Source organism: Drosophila teissieri, chromosome 2R, assembly GCF_016746235.2.
Source record: "Drosophila teissieri strain GT53w chromosome 2R, Prin_Dtei_1.1, whole genome shotgun sequence".
Taxonomy (NCBI): Eukaryota; Metazoa; Arthropoda; class Insecta; order Diptera; family Drosophilidae; genus Drosophila; species Drosophila teissieri.
In genome coordinates this window covers 20,748,111-20,767,223 of record NC_053030.1, presented here as the reverse complement: position 1 = coordinate 20,767,223, position 19,113 = coordinate 20,748,111, and the positions used below count along the sequence as shown (strand labels likewise).

At 40.5% G+C, this 19,113-nt stretch overlaps 5 protein-coding genes, 2 long non-coding RNA genes and 2 other non-coding genes across 11 annotated transcripts; 7 read left to right on the top strand and 2 right to left on the bottom strand.

Annotated features, from left to right (window-relative positions):
- The first annotated feature begins 12 nt into the window (after positions 1 to 12).
- On the top strand, positions 13 to 6,967 carry LOC122615008. 2 transcript variants are annotated; one of them, XM_043789837.1, is made up of 7 exons: positions 13 to 159; positions 3,722 to 3,956; positions 4,020 to 4,262; positions 4,325 to 4,419; positions 4,481 to 5,996; positions 6,063 to 6,295; positions 6,356 to 6,967. In XM_043789837.1, the coding sequence occupies exons 1-7, from the start codon at positions 149 to 151 to the stop codon at positions 6,522 to 6,524; spliced, it is 2,502 nt and encodes an 833-aa protein (XP_043645772.1). In that variant the 5' UTR covers positions 13 to 148; the 3' UTR covers positions 6,525 to 6,967. The 2 variants fall into 2 exon arrangements, with proteins under 2 accessions (XP_043645772.1, XP_043645770.1); XM_043789835.1 differs by lacking the exon at positions 13 to 159 and adding an exon at positions 3,023 to 3,399.
- LOC122615011 lies at positions 1,212 to 1,900 on the top strand. Its single transcript, XM_043789841.1, has 3 exons — positions 1,212 to 1,366; positions 1,436 to 1,557; positions 1,616 to 1,900. Exons 1-3 carry the CDS (start codon positions 1,346 to 1,348, stop codon positions 1,857 to 1,859), a joined length of 387 nt encoding a protein of 128 aa, XP_043645776.1. The 5' UTR covers positions 1,212 to 1,345; the 3' UTR covers positions 1,860 to 1,900.
- Positions 2,280 to 2,912, top strand: LOC122615012. The gene is made up of 3 exons (XM_043789842.1): positions 2,280 to 2,359; positions 2,413 to 2,537; positions 2,600 to 2,912. Exons 1-3 carry the CDS (start codon positions 2,336 to 2,338, stop codon positions 2,829 to 2,831), a joined length of 381 nt encoding a protein of 126 aa, XP_043645777.1. The 5' UTR covers positions 2,280 to 2,335; the 3' UTR covers positions 2,832 to 2,912.
- A 114-nt stretch (positions 6,968 to 7,081) lies between the features above and the next one.
- Positions 7,082 to 11,723, bottom strand: LOC122615010 (protein singed wings 2). Its single transcript, XM_043789840.1, has 5 exons — positions 11,410 to 11,723; positions 9,015 to 9,230; positions 8,407 to 8,890; positions 8,160 to 8,339; positions 7,082 to 8,107 (listed from the first exon to the last, which is right to left on the bottom strand). Exons 1-5 carry the CDS (start codon positions 11,475 to 11,477, stop codon positions 7,559 to 7,561), a joined length of 1,497 nt encoding a protein of 498 aa, XP_043645775.1. The 5' UTR covers positions 11,478 to 11,723; the 3' UTR covers positions 7,082 to 7,558.
- A 708-nt stretch (positions 11,724 to 12,431) lies between these two features.
- LOC122613793 (cytoplasmic phosphatidylinositol transfer protein 1) lies at positions 12,432 to 14,635 on the bottom strand. Its single transcript, XM_043788176.1, has 7 exons — positions 14,476 to 14,635; positions 14,257 to 14,405; positions 14,092 to 14,180; positions 13,274 to 13,281; positions 13,147 to 13,218; positions 12,959 to 13,088; positions 12,432 to 12,903 (listed from the first exon to the last, which is right to left on the bottom strand). Exons 1-7 carry the CDS (start codon positions 14,524 to 14,526, stop codon positions 12,575 to 12,577), a joined length of 828 nt encoding a protein of 275 aa, XP_043644111.1. The 5' UTR covers positions 14,527 to 14,635; the 3' UTR covers positions 12,432 to 12,574.
- A 519-nt stretch (positions 14,636 to 15,154) lies between these two features.
- LOC122614040 lies at positions 15,155 to 18,033 on the top strand. 2 transcript variants are annotated; one of them, XR_006325720.1, is made up of 11 exons: positions 15,155 to 15,306; positions 15,502 to 15,596; positions 16,019 to 16,064; positions 16,257 to 16,326; positions 16,520 to 16,598; positions 16,793 to 16,839; positions 17,030 to 17,095; positions 17,281 to 17,333; positions 17,516 to 17,577; positions 17,749 to 17,798; positions 17,974 to 18,033. It is a non-coding gene; the product is annotated as an uncharacterized LOC122614040 (long non-coding RNA). The 2 variants fall into 2 exon arrangements; XR_006325719.1 differs by having other exon boundaries at positions 15,156 to 15,306; positions 15,502 to 15,601.
- On the top strand, positions 17,369 to 17,451 carry LOC122615385. Its single transcript, XR_006325834.1, has one exon. It is a non-coding gene; the product is annotated as a small nucleolar RNA R38 (small nucleolar RNA).
- Positions 18,034 to 18,194: 161 nt separating the features above from the next.
- Positions 18,195 to 19,003, top strand: LOC122613115. The gene is made up of 4 exons (XR_006325668.1): positions 18,195 to 18,248; positions 18,433 to 18,501; positions 18,675 to 18,717; positions 18,897 to 19,003. It is a non-coding gene; the product is annotated as an uncharacterized LOC122613115 (long non-coding RNA).
- LOC122615387 lies at positions 18,530 to 18,611 on the top strand. Its single transcript, XR_006325836.1, has one exon. It is a non-coding gene; the product is annotated as a small nucleolar RNA R38 (small nucleolar RNA).
- Positions 19,004 to 19,113: the final 110 nt, after the last annotated feature.

Genomic DNA, 19,113 nt, shown 5'->3' with positions numbered 1-19,113 from the left:
CAACGCAGTGCGGTGTTTTTTGGTGACATCAAGGTATGGCAGCGCCATAAGTTCCTGTGCAAAGTAAAATAAAAACTAATGAATAAAATGAAGCAGAAATAAAGTGCAATAATCTTTCGACACCGAGGGATTACAAGTGCAATACACCATGGCTGCAAAGTAAGTGAAATAGATAAGGTTCAAAAACAGTACAGACTTTAAATCGTTTATGTGCCTCCGTCTGCGAGTGTGTGAGTGTGTGTGTGTGGGCGGCGCGCTGTGTATGTGAGGGTATTTTTGTGTTTGTTTTGAGCTGCAGCCTCCGCCCTCGCAGCCACCCACCACCCCCTCGCCCATTAAATTTGCATTCACATACACAGGAAGTGAAAGGGGAAGAAGAAGACCGAGATAAGTATTGATTTCGAGCGGTGAAATTGATAAAATGTCAAAGTTCAAAAGATGGGTAAACCGGTAAAATGAAATATGATTATTAAGTTCAGTTTAATAATATGTTTCAAGAAGATGCATGAGTCTACAATTAAACAAGTTATTAAGTGCTATCATCAAAAACCGGTATTGGATTAATTTGTAATATTATATTAAGAAAAGTCTTAAAAAATAAACATTGTTTATTTATGAATATATTTCATATAAAATTTAAAAGTTTGTTTTTATATTTTAATGTAAAAGCTTATTCTCTGCCCTTTCGGCTTTTTGGAAAAATATAAATTATTACAAAATGGAAAAACAAAAAACCCTTACTATTATAACATAAATATTACATATAAATCTTATATTACATATATATATTATATATTATTTTTTTAGTGTAGCAAATTCTTGAAAACATTCCCTTACAAATCCGAAATGAGCCATGTCTTAAAGTTCAAAAACCTATTCGTCATATCCCAAAGTTTACTTTTTAGAACTGTAAGAATCTCACGTAGAAAGAGTTAAATTTTGACTGGGAACTCCCCAGGAAATTTTCGTCGGCCAGGTGGCTAATGAAGTCGCAAGTTCATCATGATAATGATTTCGCATTGGGCATGACGTGTGGGGAGTAATTGGAAGCAAGTTAATTGTCGCAGTGAAGGCTACCGCTACCAAATGGTTTTGCTAGATGAGTCTTGACGATTTTATTGTGTCCCTTTTTCAATTGCCGTATAAGATGGGAATTTTGCAATTATTTGAATTAGTAGGTGTACTGAAGTGTTTCTCATGAAGCAGAAATGTGATTTTTTTGTATCATCTTCGTACAAATCAAAACTCGTTTGCTACTTAAATGAGCCAGCCTTTATTTCGGGCTCAAAGCTGACCAAGCGTTCGGCAGTTCAGATAGTTTATATTCAACCACAGACAGGTCATCATGTCTCGCCAATTTTGCGCGGTAGGTAGTGTGGTCTCATTTGCAAATCAAAGTTAAACCTTATACTTTTGAAATCATAATAATATTTAGCTGTTGGCGATTCTCATCTTCACTTTGGTCGACGGGGCACCACAAACTTCTCCAACCATCGTTCCGCAAATTCGCACAAATGGCTTTCAACTCGAGCCCCTCAATCAAGAATACTTTCTCAGGTAGCTAAACAAAGTCCAAAGACAACGACCCCCTAATTAGATAGTTGTGCATCTGTAGAATCGAACATCCGGGTGGCACTATTCGCCAGGAAACCGTGAGCCAGAATGAAGCCGGTCACCTGCAGGTGAAAGGAGTGATTAACCAGCCCTTCGAGGATCAGGGCGCCAATCTTATTGTCACCTACGAGGCGGGTCCGAATGGATATGTGGCAAAATACAGCTACGGCAAGGGTCCTCCAACCCCGCCTCCTGATACTCCACTGTTCCTCAGTCCCACTGCTCTGAAAACAGCAGCTGGATGAAGTTTGGCATTGATATTAAGGAGAGATTAGAACCACAACTTGCCCTAATTTATATTTAGAGTCATTTCCCTATTTATTAACAGTAATATGTAAGTCATCTTAATATAAATCAATAAATTGGCTGCACTTCCATGTGGTCGAGTTTCACCTGTTTAACTTAACCATAAGAAACCGATATTCCTATTTTGGTTGCTCTTATCGTTAATTGTTTCGACCCTGATCTAAAATCTTATTAGGTGACTTTGTTTCTTGGCCAATGATTCACTGTGGGTGCTTTTATTGTTTTCTTATGTTAACCATTTTGACAGTATTCAAAAATCACATCTTATACCTATAGTATAAGCGGAGAATGATTTCGGAATGTGTTTATTAGTGATTCCAGTTTTAAACGTGTTTTAAGTTAGTGTTTATTTGCTAGCTGCCAGCTGTGAGGCATCTAAGAACTTTAGTCGCTAAACAACAGCCAAAAGATCATCATGGCTCACTTTATGTTAAGCTCAGTGAGTTCGTCGCAAAAGTTTGCCTGCCAATCGTTGTATAATATTTGCTACAGGTGATTTTGGTGTTGCTTGTGAGTCTGGTGAATTCGGCACCCACAGCTTCAGTTACCAAGTTCGTGCCGCCCATTAACGATAATGGAGTTGTGCTGGTGCCATCTGAGAATAATTATTCCCTGAGGTAAACAAATAGTGGTGTAAAGATAATTCAGTAAACACTAGCAAGTGGCTCCCATATTGTAGGATTGATCTCGACGGCTCGACGCGGGATGAGGTTGTTGAACAGATTGCTCCAGATGTGCTTCAAGTGAAGGGCACTCTTAGCCAGCGTTTTCCCGGATCCACCAACCTGCTGGTCACCTACGAAGCTGGTCCCAATGGATATGTGGCCAAGTATAGCCTATCTGGACAGCCTGATGTAGGGATCCAAGTTCAACAGTTACCACCCAATGTGTTAAAAACTGCCGCTGGATAAGTTTGTTTACATCAACTTTGTACAACGCGCAATAAATCAGACAAGGTCTTTGATTATGTTTAAACTTCTATAAAATCCGATTATATTGTTGTTTAATTCCGATTCAATGTATACAATATAAACAAAACAAGGCATCATCGAATTCGTTACACCGTAAAATTGGAATCGATACCTTCGTCATTGAAGTGGTCACCACTGCGATGAATACATTATACACCCGCTCAACCGCAGTGATGGAAGCACTCGGAAGCTTTCACCTCACTTCTCACCTGCTGGCCCACCTAGGCGTGAGCGGAATTCTGATCACGCTCTCGTATCACAGTTGGTCGTATCAGGCAGCTGGGCCACATCGGACTCAGACAGTTGGCGTTGTGCGGAGCTATTGGCTTGTTGACTTATCAGAAACGTCGGTCGTTAAGCGTGATAAGGCGCCACGATGCAACGCTAGACGTGGGAGCACCGAAATCTAATAGATTTCAGCAACAATGTTTCGGGATTGGCGCAAAACCAGGCACAAGCGATGGCGGAAGGTGCAGCAGAAGCAGCAGGCCGTGGTCCTCACCGAGAGGTTGCTTACTTGATCCCTAAACTGTGTTTCCAGTGCACACATCCACCAGGAATTGCCTTAAACAATGCCAAACAAATGGATGTTGCATAAAACAAAACAATTAACTGTTTGCGAAAACGTTAATTGTACTTGTAGTGTTTACGTGCATTCCGGTTTTGCTAAAGCTCTGGTTGTATCAATTCTTGAACAAGTTTTCAGATTCAGCTCATATTCTAGCAGGGAAAATAGTTGGCACTCTGCTTTTTTTTTCTCCATACATTTGAAACTAAGTTGAAATATATTTCCAAGTAACAATAACCTTTAAACTCCATCCTTTTTACAGGGAGACGATGATAGTGTTTGTCTACGACACAGAGTGTCTCACGGACGAGGCGGATGATCCCATATCGGCGGTGCTCTACTTCCACCCGAGCTGGGTGTCCGACTCCCAGAAGGTGGCATTGTGTGGTCAGCTTATGGGCACCTCGTACTTCCTCAAGGATTGCTTTTTTAATCCCCGCATCCTGGCCCTGCAGAATGGCAAGTTTGTGCTGAAGGAATTCGGGCGTTTCATTCTGGTGAGATTCCTCAAATAATTCCATTTTTCTTTTATCAATTCAATCGAGTATTATGTTTCTCAGGCAATTGGCACGGATCGCAATATTGGCGACCAACTGCTGGAACATCGCGCTGATCTGCTGAGTTCCCTGCTCAAGTTTTTCCACCGTGATGTGCAGACTTTGTATGCCCAGTATGCCGCACCGCCCGCCCTGAACCGCCGCAATCTCAGCGAGAAACTGTACCACATCTTTGAAACATATCTGCCGATGCTGCAACGCAACGGAAATACATTTCAAAATGTGCCCAGGCTGCGAATGCCAAAGGTAAGTGATTAGAAGAGCAAAATAACAAACCGAGCACCTAGATAACCATGATTCTTTTCCAGACGGCCAGTCATATATTCCTGGAGGCTATACAAACGTTGCAAAGTTGCCAACAGACCAAGGGAATACTCGGCGGCGCGATTCTGTACCACAACAAGTAGGCAAATCCAGCTAAAGTCTGAACAATTTATTAACACAAATACACGTTTTTCTTTTAGGGTGGTGGCCTCGCAACTGAGCGATATGGTGACCAAGCACCTGGTGCTCACCGATCCACTCCACATTCGCACAGCGGCCGAGCCGGTGGTCAACCATCCTGAGTTCCACATACCCAACGGCGTTCAGATGCTGGTGGTCTATTTGGAGCACATGCAGTACCGCCAGTTAGCTGGCGAAGCACAGCGCGCGCAGAACCTGCAGATGAACACAGCTCAGCTCACCCAAAATGGGATGCCGTTTCAGTATGCCAAGCGTAAGATAAAGCGGGACAAGTCGCTCATTTTCACCCATATTCCCGAGGAGGAGCACGCCACGGAGCAGCCGGGGGCAGTTGAACTGCCACCAGCCAGACCCAAATCTATGCGACCCACCCACCTGCCGTTGCGTATAAAAAGCATGCAGAGCAAAGAGCTCCCAGAGTCGGGCATTGCATCAATAAACTTCGACGAAACCGATTCCTATCCGCAGTTCATTGGACGAACCAGCGTTTGCAACACTCCAATGACCGAGAACAAGGTACTGCCGGTGGCCAATGTAATGTCCATTTGCGCAAATCCCGAAGATGAGGGCAAAGAGGAGGATATGCACAACTCCAATGGCAAAGCACATTCGCGTCGAAATTCTCTGAAACTGGATGTAGAGAAATTCTTCCAGAACTTCATTAGCAATCCAAACAAACAGCTCACACGACGCAAATCATCGGCAGACCTCCAGGATGCACTTCGCGCCATCTCAAAGAAACTGAATAACTTTACACATGGCCTGAAAACCGATGTGAATCGGAATGGAAGCGCTAATGGCGATGCCTCTTCGGATTCTCCGGATTTCATAGAGGACGATGAGAAGATTACTTCCCGGACCATCAGCGATCCCACCTATCCGGTATTCAACACTAACGGCCAGCAGATCTCGCGCAGCCTGTTTCAGCAGTTTCTCGATCAGTACCGCAAATTGTGGGGTGTGGCCAGTGAGCAGGCGCACGAGGATGCCGAGCTAGCCGCTCTGGTAGCCGAGTTCCAGGAGTTCAACGCCGAGATCCAAAAGCTCGACGAGCACATGAGACAGCAAGCAGCGGAAGCATCGTCCGCCGATAGGAATCTCAACGTTTCCGCAGCCAAAACTCCGCTGGACAAGCGATCCATGACTCTGCCATTGAAATCAGCCGGAGAATCTACTTTCGGAGAGCGTGCGGCCGGGCGCAGTGGAGCTGGTGGAGTACCACTAACACCGCTGATGGCCAAACTATCGGTTCTGGCTCTAAGCGAAACTACGCCCATCGAGATACAAACACCGCTCACAACCAGTAAGGTTTTCCCACGGCGAAGTTCACTGAAGTGCGAGGATGCTGTGGATGCATTGGCCGCCTTGTCCACTGCTCCTGCTCAACCGCCGGGTCCCATTCAACCTGATGGCTTGCAAAGAACTGAACTCTACATTTGTGGACAGCAGAATATGACCTTGTTATTGCTCATGGAGGAGGGTACTTGTCAACAGCAACAAGTTGTGCAAAAGATGGTAAGTGAATTGATACTTTGTCGTGAATGAATTCAGTTAATAATTCATCATATTTGATCCAATTAGTTCGACATCTGCGTGGCCAAGTTTCCGCACATGGAATCTCAACTAAACCAGACCCTAAACGTAAATGTAGAGGGCGACAACCGCGACGGCAGCAACTATAGCTTCATGTGCGTCGACTCCAAGTGGGATGTGCTGCAGCGCAATGGCGCTTGGAATCCCCTAGAGCTTAACATCATTGAAAGCATGCACTCGATACATTCCAGTGGTCATCAACTTACAGATTTGATCTTAAGGTATGTTCCACAATCACACACATTCCTTGAAAAGTTTTATTAAGTCTGAAACATTCATAGATCCCACGACTCCGTTTATTATGGCCACAAGAACGGAAGGACTGAGTTCTTCTACAAGGAGCCTACCCATCAGATCAATGGCATACCACCGCCCTCGGATCCAATAGGCAATATACAATCCCGCGCCAAGTCGCGACTGGAACGTGACCATTCCTACATGCTGTTCTAGGCTGTACAGTGGATCGTTGGATCGTATCTTATAAACATATTAAATACTCGCATGCTTAGCCAAAAACAGATAGTGTAAGCGAGGACACCAGATAGTCTGGGTCCTCGAAGAATAGCCAACTTTATGCCATCCACTGTTATTTAATTTGCGATCTCTGGCTGATTCCTTCGTGAGTCTTCAGTTTTGTATAGTGGTTAGATAATGATTCCATATCATATACAATGCAAACCAAGGGAACTCAATTTTAAACGATCTAAATTTTACTTCGACTTTTTATACAACAAATTTATAAGACCTTTTTAACCGCCATTCAATAGACTCACAAAGGGAACGAAAAGAATTTTAGATATGCCGCTTACAGCCAGCGAATTATTAAGCCTTGTTTAATCTTTCACTTGATTGATATAAAGTACAAAAATGTTTTAAGCTTCGTTTACAATGTCCAGCACTGTTGTTTAATTTATAAGCTTGTACCCTATGCAATTATTTTAAACATTTTGCATTTGCTTTGACCGAACAGATGCGGCAATTTGCACTGATTTCGAAAGCCAAAGAAATTAAATCGAGGGTTTTAATTGTATATATACATGATACAATATTAGATTCATTTAAATGGAATAATGTGCAATTAACATAAAATGCACACAGATTCCGTTCTGTCCAGTTGCAAACATAAACTTATCTTAGCTGTTTCTCATTATCAAACATTAAGCGCTTTGTGCCAATTTAAATGCAGGTTAAATGCTAAAATCAACCGTCAAATGTGTAGGAACGTGAGAACGAATGTTTTTAACCATATAAAACAGTTTGAAAGTGCAATAGTGTGGAAAATACAACAACTATTTTGAGAGTTTTGCGTTGACCTAGCTTAAATATACATACATAAATACCTAAACAACATTATTTATATATAAATATTCATATATGCTACAAAGACCGCTATTGTTTTTGTAGATTTGCAAGAATAAACCGAAAACCGTTGTCTCCGGTTGAGAAATACTTTCGAGCCTAACTCTCTTAACATAAGACGTAGACTAAGGCATTTTCATCACAATCCAAGGAACTCGACCGTAATACTTGTAGTAGTAGTAATCGTAGGCAAGCTTGCCCAGGATGAGGAATATGAGGCTGGCCAGCACCCCGTTCAGCCAATCGATGGGATGGATCTGAGTGCCGTCGTCCAAGCTTAGATTGCACATCTCCTGCCGACTGAGGGTCAGCACCTTGGCCAGCAGCTGGTCGTCATCCAGGCGGTAGGTGCAGCTTACATTCCACGCATCTCGCACGATATCCTTGTACTTGGTCAGCAGCTCTCGCATGCGGCTGCCAAACTTGCAGGTGCAGTGCCAGGGATTTCGGCTCAGCAATAGCAGATTGGCGTTCTCGTTGTCTTCGAGCGCGTTGTCCAAGGCGTAGACATGGAGCTTGCGGAGATTGTTGCCACGCAGGTTGAGCAAGCGGAAGTTCTGCAGCCAGTAGGTGTCCTCCAAGTTGTCCACGTTGGATATGTGATTGTTCTCCAGCTGCATATCCACCACGTGGCGGTAGTGTGGATTGTCTCGCAGCGGATTTATGTCACTGATCTGATAACAAATCTAGTGAGTTATGTTTCATTAAACACATTATAAATCTTACCATATTATCGTTGATAACCAAAGTGGTGGTGTTATCCGGCAAAAAGGCGGGCAAGCGGTGGAACTGCAAATGGGAACAGTTGACCGTATAGAGGGGTATGTGAGTCTTGGGCAAGATGTGATGCATGAGGCAAGTGCAGTTCCTCAGATCCTCGTGCGATTGGCATTGCCTCTTCAGCTCCTGCAGTAATCAGTTACTCATCAGTTAATCAGGTTATAGGACTAAGGATTGCTAAGGAGTTACCCACCAGCTTATAGTGCATGACCAGGAGCATATGGCGTTCCTTGTACTTCCGATCTGTGCAGACCAGCTCGTCGCGGTCCACCACCAGACGTCCCTTTTCCGGCTGCAGCAGCATCCACTTGAAGTTTCGCGTGCAGTTCCACGGATTACCCGCCAGATAGAGCTGCTCGAAGTTGCGGGGCAGCAACAGAGGTCCATCCAGTTGGATGAGCTGGTTCCAACGCAGATCTAAGACCCTGAGCGGAAGCACCCGCTTGAAGGTGCGGGATGAGATGTATGAGAGATTCGTCCACGAAATGTTGATGGTGTGCAGCTCCGACATCTCGGGAAAGTCGAATTTGAATTCGGTGAAGCCGCTGTACTCGATGGTCAGCGATCGAAGGCGGGGCAATCTCTGCAGTTCCCTGAAATGATTTAGACCGTCCTTTGGCCAGCCGCATATAAGCATTTCCAGGGCGGGCTGCGCTCTGCTCAGCTTTCCAGATTGGCTTAAATGGAAATAAACAAACATGACTATCTGCTGCGCCACCTAGCGGATACGTTGGGCACTTGAATTGAATCTCATATCAAACGGATTTAAATGGGCCCTTTTTGTGTTTATACAATACTCACCTGAGGGCAGCCAGGTTATTCATTCCGCCATAGCACTTAAGCGTTCCGTTCCGGTTTGATCTGGAGCAGTTTCCGCCCGCTGCCTCCGGCGCGGAGGACCAACCAAAGCAGCTGCGCCCGGAATCGGGCAACGGCATGATCTCGGTGGTGCTGGTGGCCAGCAAAGTGCTCGTCTCATGGCTGTCATCCGCATACGCATCCGCGGCATGGCCCAGTCTAAGTCACAGATAGGTGGTAAGTAAATAATTGTCCATAGTATGTCATGATGCTATTTTTGGGCCAGACAGCCCTCAAATTGGTGATAATTTAGCCGCAGTGCGACTCTCTTTTAGGGCCAACTCGATAAGCAGACGCCCAGGTAAGACTTAATTGCTTGGGGAATACACAGATACGGATACAGATAGAGATACTAACTATTTAATTTCCTCTTTTATTTCAGCCCACATCCAGGAAATTTGGTTCATCTAACATGTTAAGCGTTGATAAATTGAGAAAAAACTATTATGTCCTATTTATTGATCTCTCCTTTAAAAATAGCCATGAATCGGTATTAAGCGCTGCAAACTGCTTTTAGCCAACCGACTTGACAAATATATATATCCGTAATCTAAACGGTAGCTCAACTCAACTCGCATACTACGCAGGCAGTAGTGTAGTATGGAGATCTTGTTTGCTTTGTCTATATGGCGGTTCTATTAGCGAACCGAGAACCAAAGTATATCACATGATGCTCACTTGGCACATCTGTAGGTGCTACATTGCTGGTTGACAGACAGGAGTCAAAATCGGGAATGATTTCAAAGACCCGTTTCCTCACATCAATTATATTTTCCAACCAACTATGTAGAATGTAGAGGTAGGTCGGGGAAAACTTTCGGTAATAAAGCTATAAGTTTATTTCCGAAACAAATGTTCAACCGTAAATATATCAGCTAGTTTATCATTGAATAAACATAAGAGCGCTGCGGAAAATACATACATCATCTTCTAATATACCCCGGCGCGTTTTCCGAAGGGTACTAAGTGGGGTCTAACTGACAATTAGCAACTGGCGTTCAAGGCGTTAAACTCGACAATACACAAAGTGATATATAATAACATCAAAAATATTTACGTAAAAACCACGAATAAAGTCAGTTCGGTAGCAGCTTTGTTTGATTAGAAGTGGTAGCATTTTGGGAACGACAAATATTGAAATACGTTTGCTATTCCGCATATGTGCTTTATAAAGCCCAAATCCCAACTGACAGAATCGACACTCTTTCTCCGAGTGACTTGGACTGTCAATTATCATTAATTACTACTGCCAAATTGAAAAGGTACACAAGCCACAAGCACACGCTCCGACCTGTATTTCAATATTTTCTGAAACCCGAAATTTGTTTTATTTATACCTCGAAGTTTCACTTGGTCCGCTAAAATGTTTGCCAAGTGTACAACATGGCGTATGCGTGATTGCCTCTGCGGACAAGTTCAGTCGAAATTTTAATTGAAAAGCATGCTTCAATGCATTCTTCAGTTGACTTTTGATCATGGGACAATTGGCATGCTATTTCATTTAGACAATCGGTTGGCTAGGAAATAGAGAATGATTTAAAAGTACTCTGAAGATACTTTGCATACATTTCAATCACTTTTCCACTGACACTAAATATGTATAAATAAATCCACTTATGAATTCGTCACGACAGCTGCTGTCAATTGGTTATTGATTCTCAGCGAGATTGCCCAATAGCAGAATAAATGAGATCTAAAAGATGATTTAAAGAAATGTGAGCAGCCATAGACAACCGACCCAGATCTGAAAGCATTTTGTTGCTTTATATATTATTTTGATAAACGCAAACTTTTTATAGCCGTTACTGCGATAAGAATTTTTAAATATGAGCCAAATACCTGATTCCCTCCGAAACTCACGGCTGTGATACGCTGCTTGGGGTGAGCGATAAGTGCGCAATGGCTTTTTGCCTCTGTTTTGAATTTTGAGGGAGTTGCTACCCTAGAACTTTATGGCTCTAATTGCCCATGTGCGTTTGGAATATTAAGCTTGTTACTCAAAACAGGAGAGAATAAAGCTATCATATCATGTGTGGGAAGTACAAACAGTGATAGGGCAACTTAAGCTCTGGTTCCAGTGAACTCTGTAATGTACTTGAGTTCGCTTGGTTTGTCTAGTCTTTATATTAACCATAAAAGCCAATCAGTTCGGCTTGATTGCATGGGCCCCCTATAAAAGGTTTACCATGGACTATAACCCACATATGGAGTGGACCAGAATAGGATTTAGTATGTTTATTAATAAATCAGCTAGTGCTGTAAACATCTGATAACAGCGCCGCATTGCAACTTTTACACTGGATTACGCATACGCCGCGTTGTCCACTTGTGTTTTTACCTTATTAAGAACATGCAAAGTAGCGAAATTGTTTTCGCTGTCCGTTCTTGAAACACACTGATCGCCATAATATTATGCGGGTATTTTTAAATATTTATTTTAAGACTGTTTATCCGGCTGGCGTTGTTTTCAATCAGAATATTTCATTGTCGCGATCGGCGCAGGTTGGGCAGGTTAGGCAATTGCGATCGAATTGTTTTAACTCTGCCATTGGCTCTATGCTAAAGACATTATCAAAGCATTGTTATTTTCCGCGATCCGCCGCTTAATGACCACGCATCCGCGTATCTATCCGCACTGTGCTACTTTTCTCGCGTTTGAAGTTCAAATGCGGCGCGAACGCGAACTGCTGGCGCTTTTGCTGTTTTTTTTTCTTTAGCCGCTCCGCGGGTAATACTTTTTGACGTCCGAGATCTCCAGCGGCAAATCAGCTGGCAGCGAGAGCGATATAGGCTTATCAATAGCCCTCTCCATGATTTTTGGGGGCTCGTTTCGGTTGGAGCAGCTGTTGCGTTCCCCTGCTGTGGGTGGGGGTTATTTACGATCAGTGTCAGGGTCAATTCCGCTCGCATTTATTGATTTACACACTGGCGGCGATCCATTCTGTCCAGTGGCTGGTGAATCACCATCACCACTAGCTGCTGCCCGGTTCATTGGCATACAAATGACTTATAATTTGGGCAGCAGCAAATCAGAACATTTTAATGGCCCTCGGGTGCTGAATAAAAGTAATTAACAATCATGTGACATAGGTACATTACTAATATGTTTAATCGTTTGAATTTGTACACCAAAATATACATTTAGATGTGAGCTAATCTAGGGAATATAGTTAACACAAACCGTTCACTAGGATGTCTGTGCAACGCATAAAAGTTTGACTAAAAGTTGCGTGGTCTATATTTGTAACAATTATTTGGTTACGAGTTTCCAGCGAGGTGCTTGTGCATTGTACTTTTAAACGCAGCAGGCAGTTACTAGAGCTCTGAGCTTCTTTGGACCGTTGAAATGCATCGACAATGATATATTTATGTACACAAATATGCGTACGTTAATAAGATATTTCCTATGAAACTTTTTAAGCTTGCCGCGAGGCCATAAAGGTACTATTTTTGCCTGCATTCTGTCACTTCAATTTTCCTAGGTTTTAGTGAAATTCTCAATCTCAATCAATATCTCCATCATTTGCCTCGCTGGCCGCGTCTCCCGCCGCCGCATTCGAGCCACCACTTGTGTTGTGAATTTTCTCATTGGTCTCGGCCTGCTTTTGACGCTCGTAGGCCCGAACATCCTCTAGGGTCATGCCGTGCCATTCGTCCACCCATGCGAAAGCCTGCCGGTGTCCCAGTAGGAGAATCTCCCGAATTCCGCGCTGAATGAAGTCCTCCACTTTGGTCTGCAGACCCCATACCTCAAAGCTGGCATGTACCACCTTGTAGGAGCACATAATGGGCTTGTCCGTTTCCCGCCATCCTTCAATCAGTGGACCACGGTCTAGGAATAAATTATATATGCATTATTTAGCACTGACTTTCATCATTCACGTTACTTGTCTTTTCGGATTTGAATAACTTGGGATCTTCCTCCTTCTTATAATGCTTGGCACTGACTTCATCGAACGCTATATCCAAATGATCCACAGTCCGAACTTTGAGCTCTTCTTCAGTAAGATCCAGACACTGACAAAGAAATTACATTATTCTTCAATGTTTAGCTTGACCTTTAAGTTACTATTACGTTTTCTGTGCTGCCACTGTTGTCCTCGTACTTAGTTTTGATGAGCACATTTAGTTTTGGTATGAAGGAACACTGGCAAGAAATAATTGGTTAGCAAAGGCGGCTCCAAATAAGTTCATGCAATTACCGTGTATTCTAGTAAAAGTTCCATCCAATTTGGGACCAATTACAGCACATGAAAATATGACAGAAATACAAAATCAATAAACCAGCCTGTTAAATGTTTTATCTGAAAATACTTTAAAGTACAGGGGTAATGGCTCTGATAATAAGAGCCCATTAAAATATTTAAAGGCCTAAGGTACAAAGGCACAATTAAAAATTTTAAAATACCATTTGATTGATTATTTCTAGTAGAGAACCTATTAAAAGCGCTATTAAAAGTAAGTTCGGCTTGCTTTCATAGAATCAAAATCAACGACATAGAAAGTAATTTCCTAGTATTGCAGCTTTGGCTGTAAATAAACTCGCTGGTAATGGATGTCTCCCTCGAAGTCAACAACCTGCTGCCATAACAATCCCCATGGAGTTTATGGCTTTTAATCGGATGCATTGGAGACCGTGTAATCGGATTTTATCAACATATGTACGCGCTGGGAATACAGGCAGTTGCTAGCAAATGCCGCACGGAGATTGGAGCAGCTGGCCATGAAGAGCTTTCTTCAAACCCAACAACAAAACCATATCGGTGACGTACTTAGTGCGTAAACAGGTGTGCGTTTAATGGAGCTCTTATCGGCAGACGTACCCCCACCATACTGATGATGGTCTGCTGATAAAGCGGAATTCTTGCTGGCCCCCAAAAATCACACGATGTTCTCAGAACGTTTGCCATATGGCTGTGGTAAGATGGCTGGGGGGCAATCCCGCTTCCGGAATACACAATTAGACTATAAATAGACTGGGAAGCGCAGTGGGTGGTGGTGGGTTACTGTCACTCCTCACCTGTTAGCGTGTACGGATAGTAGTTCCATGATTTCTCTATCACATAAAAGACGCGGGGGCAAATGGCCTGGATCCAGTAGGGCAGTCGGCTGGAAATGGAAGTTATTTGCAGTCAGTGAGTTATTCTTTAACTAAGTAGCTAGAGGTGCTTCTAGTGATTCGCACCTGGACAAGTGGATGTGCTTCTCCGTGTACTGGCCCTTGCCGTGAACGGGATCCTCGCAGGGCTTGTTCTCCACCACCTCAACGCCCTCGCCCTCCTCCGATTGCTCCAGACTGTGGCGCGCTATCATATAAAGCTGTCCGATCTTGTACTGCAAAATGATGAGAGAAAACTTTTATTTGGTGCTTTGTTATGTGGGTGAAGTGCAATTGGCCACCCACCTCCTCCACCGTTAGCGGCATGCACACGCGGTACTCCTTGGTCAGCACCATTTCTTTGGCGGATTCGGCTGCCGGAGAAAATCCAAATCGAAACTTTAAACGTTACGCAAAGCGACACACACGCGACGCAACGGCAAGCAACAACAAATACGCAGCGTGACCAGGCACCAGCAGTTTAAATACATTACGGGACTCGAAATAGAGCGCGCGGAGTGGTGGAGTACTCCGATGAACCATCAGCAGTGTCAAGAACCATTAGTAAAATATCGATGGAACATTTACAATAATTAGGTTTAATTAACAAACTGAAATGAATTCATAATGTTCAACCATAGTTTACTAAAGTCTTTGCTAAAATAAGAACAATTTGTATTGGATGTCGCAGCATAAAAATAATAACAACACCAAAATAATTCATACAAATTATGTTATACCAATCACATATCACAAGAAGAATTATAAAGAATTCTTATAAAATTTGATTATTAAAAATTTTAATTGAATAGTTCTTATAACTTTCTTTCCCAGCCTTTGTTTAAACAAACTTTGTTTATTAAACTCCCATAACGAATTAATAATATAAATAAATAAATAATTCTTATATATAGAATAAATATTGATGAATAACATAACAAGAGGTTCCCACTTTCTGGAACACACGATTTTTGGAACTACCCTCGAGAACTATCGATAACCAGTTAGATAAATTAAATAATTTTCAAAAATCGTAATATGGTCACATCGCCACGTGCATTCTTTCACTTCTTTTTTTCACTCAAAATGGACGGTCGAGTTTTCTGCTTTGATTCTCAACTAAAATTTAACATAAAGGTAAGCGAACGTTGCATTATTGTGTGGTGTATTAAATAGGCAGATGGCTCAGGCTTACATGATGATTAGATTCGTACCGCCCCAGTCTGAAGAGACGTGTTGATTCGGTTATTTTTACTGATAAAAAAAGCCACAAGTTGCCGACTGATTTAGTGATAAATGTGCAATATACTTATATTGTTCTTTAATTTACAGGATGATGTGCGGTAGCAGGAACAATCTCTGAAAATAGCAATGGAAAAGAACAATTTTCATGGTTTTCTACCAAATTTGTCAACACGTGTCCAAAAGTAAGGTTAGTTTTGACTTGAAATTATTTAAACTTCACTTAACTATAGTTTGCAATAGTACTATGCTCCATTTAAAATCCAGCGGTACAGTATCATATCCAATAAAGTGAAAAAAAATATTTACCTTGGGTCCATGAAATACCACGTGGTTATTTCTTCGAATCCCAAAGATTAGCCTTTTAAAAAGATGAATTTTTGAAAGAACTGTACCAGTTGACTAAGCATATTCATATTGTAAACTATAGTTGCTTGATATCTTACTTAACTGAAGGATGAAACATTTACCCAGCTCGCTTTGATATTCAATGAAGAGAACTGTTCCATATCCAACGCTAAACTAAACTGCTGACTTATTACATTTACGATAAACTATGCGTTATTTGTTAATATATTTACTAACATGGTTGTGTTTCTATTTGCAGAGATTCCATTTGAAAGTGGATTAAAATGCACATGGCTTACGAGAAGGTAGGTTTTCATACACTTAAATAGTAAAAAACTTGTAAATGATGATTTATTATTATTTGCTACTCTTGAAGAGCTTTGATGAATACTTACACCTTTTAACCTGATGTAAAATTTAAAAAACGAAAGTCTCATCAAGAATAAATTTGTTAATTTAATGTTCTAAAAATATTTTATGTATATGTTTGTTTGCAGATGGACGGAAGCAAAATAAAATGAGCAGAAATAAGTGCTCCACGAATGCCTGAGAAATGGAAAAGTTTAGGTAATAACATAATTATATTATTCGCGATACACTTTTTGTATGATGAAACATTTACCCAGCTCGCTTTGATATTCTATGAAGAGAACTGTTCCATATCCAACGCTAAACTTAAATTGCTGACTTTTATCATACACTTATAAATGTGATTTTTTCTAAACGCCTATTACAGTATGCTTTCTCAATATATTTGCAGAAAATGGTTAACAAAAATCATGATTATTTCCAAATGACCGAAATATGCAATCCACTAAAACTTCTGGATCTCTTCTGAGGTGTGTATAAAGTTTTTTAAGTTAACTAGCTAAACGTGAAAATGATGATTTATTATTATTTGCTACTCTTGAAGAGCCTTGATGAATACTTACACCTTAGAAACTGAGTCAATTGTATATTTACAAGTGTTAAATTATCACAAAGCCAACATTTAAGTATTAATTTATTATTCTGTTTTTTATTATATTTATAGAACAATGGCTACCAATGGAAACCAGAAATGAAATTCGGAATTATAAGGTAATTTAAAAGCAGATTTACGAACATTTTTAACAATATGATGAAACATTTACCCAGCTCGCTTTGATATTCAATGAAGAAAACTGTTCCATATCCAACGCTAAACTAAAATGCTGATTTAAATCTCATCCATGAATTATTTTTATCCTTTACAAGTGGTTTTTAAAGCAACTTTCTTTTACCTTTTCAGAAATATCTTTAGAATTTCACTAGTGGTATTGCACTAGAAATCGTTTTCCGGCTATGTAGTTTGACGGTGAGTAATTAATCTGTAATATAATAACAATATACTCGTATGTATTTAGACTGTGATGTCAAACCAATAGACAAGCATATAACCGAACAATCGTGTTGATTTTCACCTGACTGAGCTCAGCAAAACACTATCTTTAATTTAAATCAAATAATTAAACATAAACTAAAGTGTATTTATTCTTACAGATATCTGCGCACAAAATCAATCAAGCCATGAAGGAATTTAGGTGATTAGAAAGGTCAGTTCCCACTTTTTGCTACCTACTGAGAAATTTCCTTTGTGATGAACATCTTTTTAAAGCCAAACAGTTATCCCTGTCATAAAAATAATTGATGATACAATAATCTGACACACTAGCTTTTTACGTGAATCTATCTCTATATGTCTATCATCTTACTAAAAAAAACTTCTTTATTTCAGATTCGCATAGATGGAAAAACTCCAAATTATACCCAGTGGAGGATGGCTTGGAAACTTTTAAGGTAGGCCAACTTTCCTATACAATTATTGACCTTTTAATTTTTGTGATGATTTCGTATACCGCCCCAGTCGGAGAAATTATGTCGATTCGGAATTACCTGATACCTAAATTCTTAAATATATTTGTTGTTTGATAGATCTCTTTGCTAAAACCATTTTCCTTTTTCTTACAGATATTCACACTTTCTGAAGAACACAAAAATCCATTGATTTTCAGTACAAGGTATGTTTTTTATCAATCAATCTTGAACTGTACTTTTATTCTTTGTGATGTTTTATACCGCCCCAGTCGGAGAAATTATGACGATTCGGATTTATTTCTGATACCAAAATTCTTAAATAGATTTGTTGTTCTTTGATAGATCTGTTTGCTAAGACCTTTTTATTTTTTCTTACAGATATTCACAATTTCTGAAGGACACAAATAGGAATTGATTTTTAGTACAAGGTATGCTTTTTATCAATCAATCTTGAACTGTACTTTTATTTTTTGTGATGTTTTATACCGCCCCAGTCGGAGAAATTATGACGATTCGGATTATTTTCTGATACCTAAATTCTTAAATATATTTGTTCTTTGATAGATCTTTTTGCTTAAATCTTTTTCTATTTTTCTTACAGATATCTTAGGATTGCCATTGGAACAGAATATTTACCCGACAACCTTATTAAGGTGTGTATTAAAAATGAATTCATAAAATGTATCTCAACTTTCTGATGACAAACCAATAGACAAGCATATACCTGAATTCACATGTGTTGCTACCTTTTTTGACTGAACTAGACCAATATTTTTAACTGTGCCGAATCACTTACGAGAACACAACATTAATCAAAACTTTATTTTCATGTTTTAGGCTTCACCATTTATTGGAACAATCTTATCGAGTGGCTAAAACATCCATGAATGTAGAAATGTTCAAGAGGTATGTAAATTAAATAATAGAATGAAACTTTGATGTTATGATGAACAACCATTTTTAAACAGTTATCCCTGTCATAAGAAGAATTGATGATAAATTCAGCTGACAAAATAACGCCATTCGCGAAAGCTAAACACTCGACATTTGTTTAATATCCACATTATCTTTTCTTCTAGGTAATACCTGGCTTCTGGCTTTGTGAATCAGCTGAACTTTGTGGTAGGTATTTTGTTTTTATTTCTTGCAAGGTTATCATTTTTGCTTGATGAAAACCTAGACAAGCATATAGCTGAATTTCTCTGTCGATAACACACGTGACTGATCAGTCACATTTATTTCCATCAATATGATTAAACCTTAAATACAGAAACTAATTTCTATCTTATCTCTTCTTGCAGGTATCATGCGGATTGCGAAGATCAAACACCTTACCATTCGAGTCCGAAAACCAAACTGTTGTATTCAATTGAAGAAATAAAAGCTCGAGAGATACTGTTTAATATAACGTGATATATTTTATTTTGCATTACAAATTATGTATAGACATTCAATCGCTTCAGTTAGCTGGGAGATAATTGTAACGCTCTGCTTTCCACATTGGCCCAAATCAGCGGG

What these genes read in the sequence shown, in the direction of transcription:
- LOC122613793 (XM_043788176.1), bottom strand. Translation starts at nt 14,526, where the DNA reads ATGGTGCTGACCAAGGAGTACCGCGTGTGCATGCCGCTAACGGTGGAG. An exon ending in AAGCACATCCACTTGTCCAG is followed by an intron (nt 14,181 to 14,256) that starts GTGCGAATCACT and finishes TTCCATTTCCAG; the next exon opens with CCGACTGCCCTACTGGATCC. An exon ending in ATTCAAATCCGAAAAGACAA is followed by an intron (nt 12,904 to 12,958) that starts GTAACGTGAATG and finishes ATTTATTCCTAG; the next exon opens with ACCGTGGTCCACTGATTGAA.
- LOC122615012 (XM_043789842.1), top strand. Translation starts at nt 2,336, where the DNA reads ATGGCTCACTTTATGTTAAGCTCA. An exon ending in CTCACTTTATGTTAAGCTCA is followed by an intron (nt 2,360 to 2,412) that starts GTGAGTTCGTCG and finishes TATTTGCTACAG; the next exon opens with GTGATTTTGGTGTTGCTTGT. An exon ending in GAGAATAATTATTCCCTGAG is followed by an intron (nt 2,538 to 2,599) that starts GTAAACAAATAG and finishes CCCATATTGTAG; the next exon opens with GATTGATCTCGACGGCTCGA.
- LOC122615010 (XM_043789840.1), bottom strand. Translation starts at nt 11,477, where the DNA reads ATGGCGATCAGTGTGTTTCAAGAACGGACAGCGAAAACAATTTCGCTA. An exon ending in AATAACCTGGCTGCCCTCAG is followed by an intron (nt 8,891 to 9,014) that starts GTGAGTATTGTA and finishes TTTCCATTTAAG; the next exon opens with CCAATCTGGAAAGCTGAGCA. An exon ending in TGGTCATGCACTATAAGCTG is followed by an intron (nt 8,340 to 8,406) that starts GTGGGTAACTCC and finishes TGATTACTGCAG; the next exon opens with GAGCTGAAGAGGCAATGCCA.
- LOC122615011 (XM_043789841.1), top strand. Translation starts at nt 1,346, where the DNA reads ATGTCTCGCCAATTTTGCGCG. An exon ending in TGTCTCGCCAATTTTGCGCG is followed by an intron (nt 1,367 to 1,435) that starts GTAGGTAGTGTG and finishes AATAATATTTAG; the next exon opens with CTGTTGGCGATTCTCATCTT. An exon ending in AATCAAGAATACTTTCTCAG is followed by an intron (nt 1,558 to 1,615) that starts GTAGCTAAACAA and finishes GTGCATCTGTAG; the next exon opens with AATCGAACATCCGGGTGGCA.
- LOC122615008 (XM_043789835.1), top strand. Translation starts at nt 3,317, where the DNA reads ATGTTTCGGGATTGGCGCAAAACCAGGCACAAGCGATGGCGGAAGGTG. An exon ending in GCCGTGGTCCTCACCGAGAG is followed by an intron (nt 3,400 to 3,721) that starts GTTGCTTACTTG and finishes TCCTTTTTACAG; the next exon opens with GGAGACGATGATAGTGTTTG. An exon ending in CCAGGCTGCGAATGCCAAAG is followed by an intron (nt 4,263 to 4,324) that starts GTAAGTGATTAG and finishes ATTCTTTTCCAG; the next exon opens with ACGGCCAGTCATATATTCCT.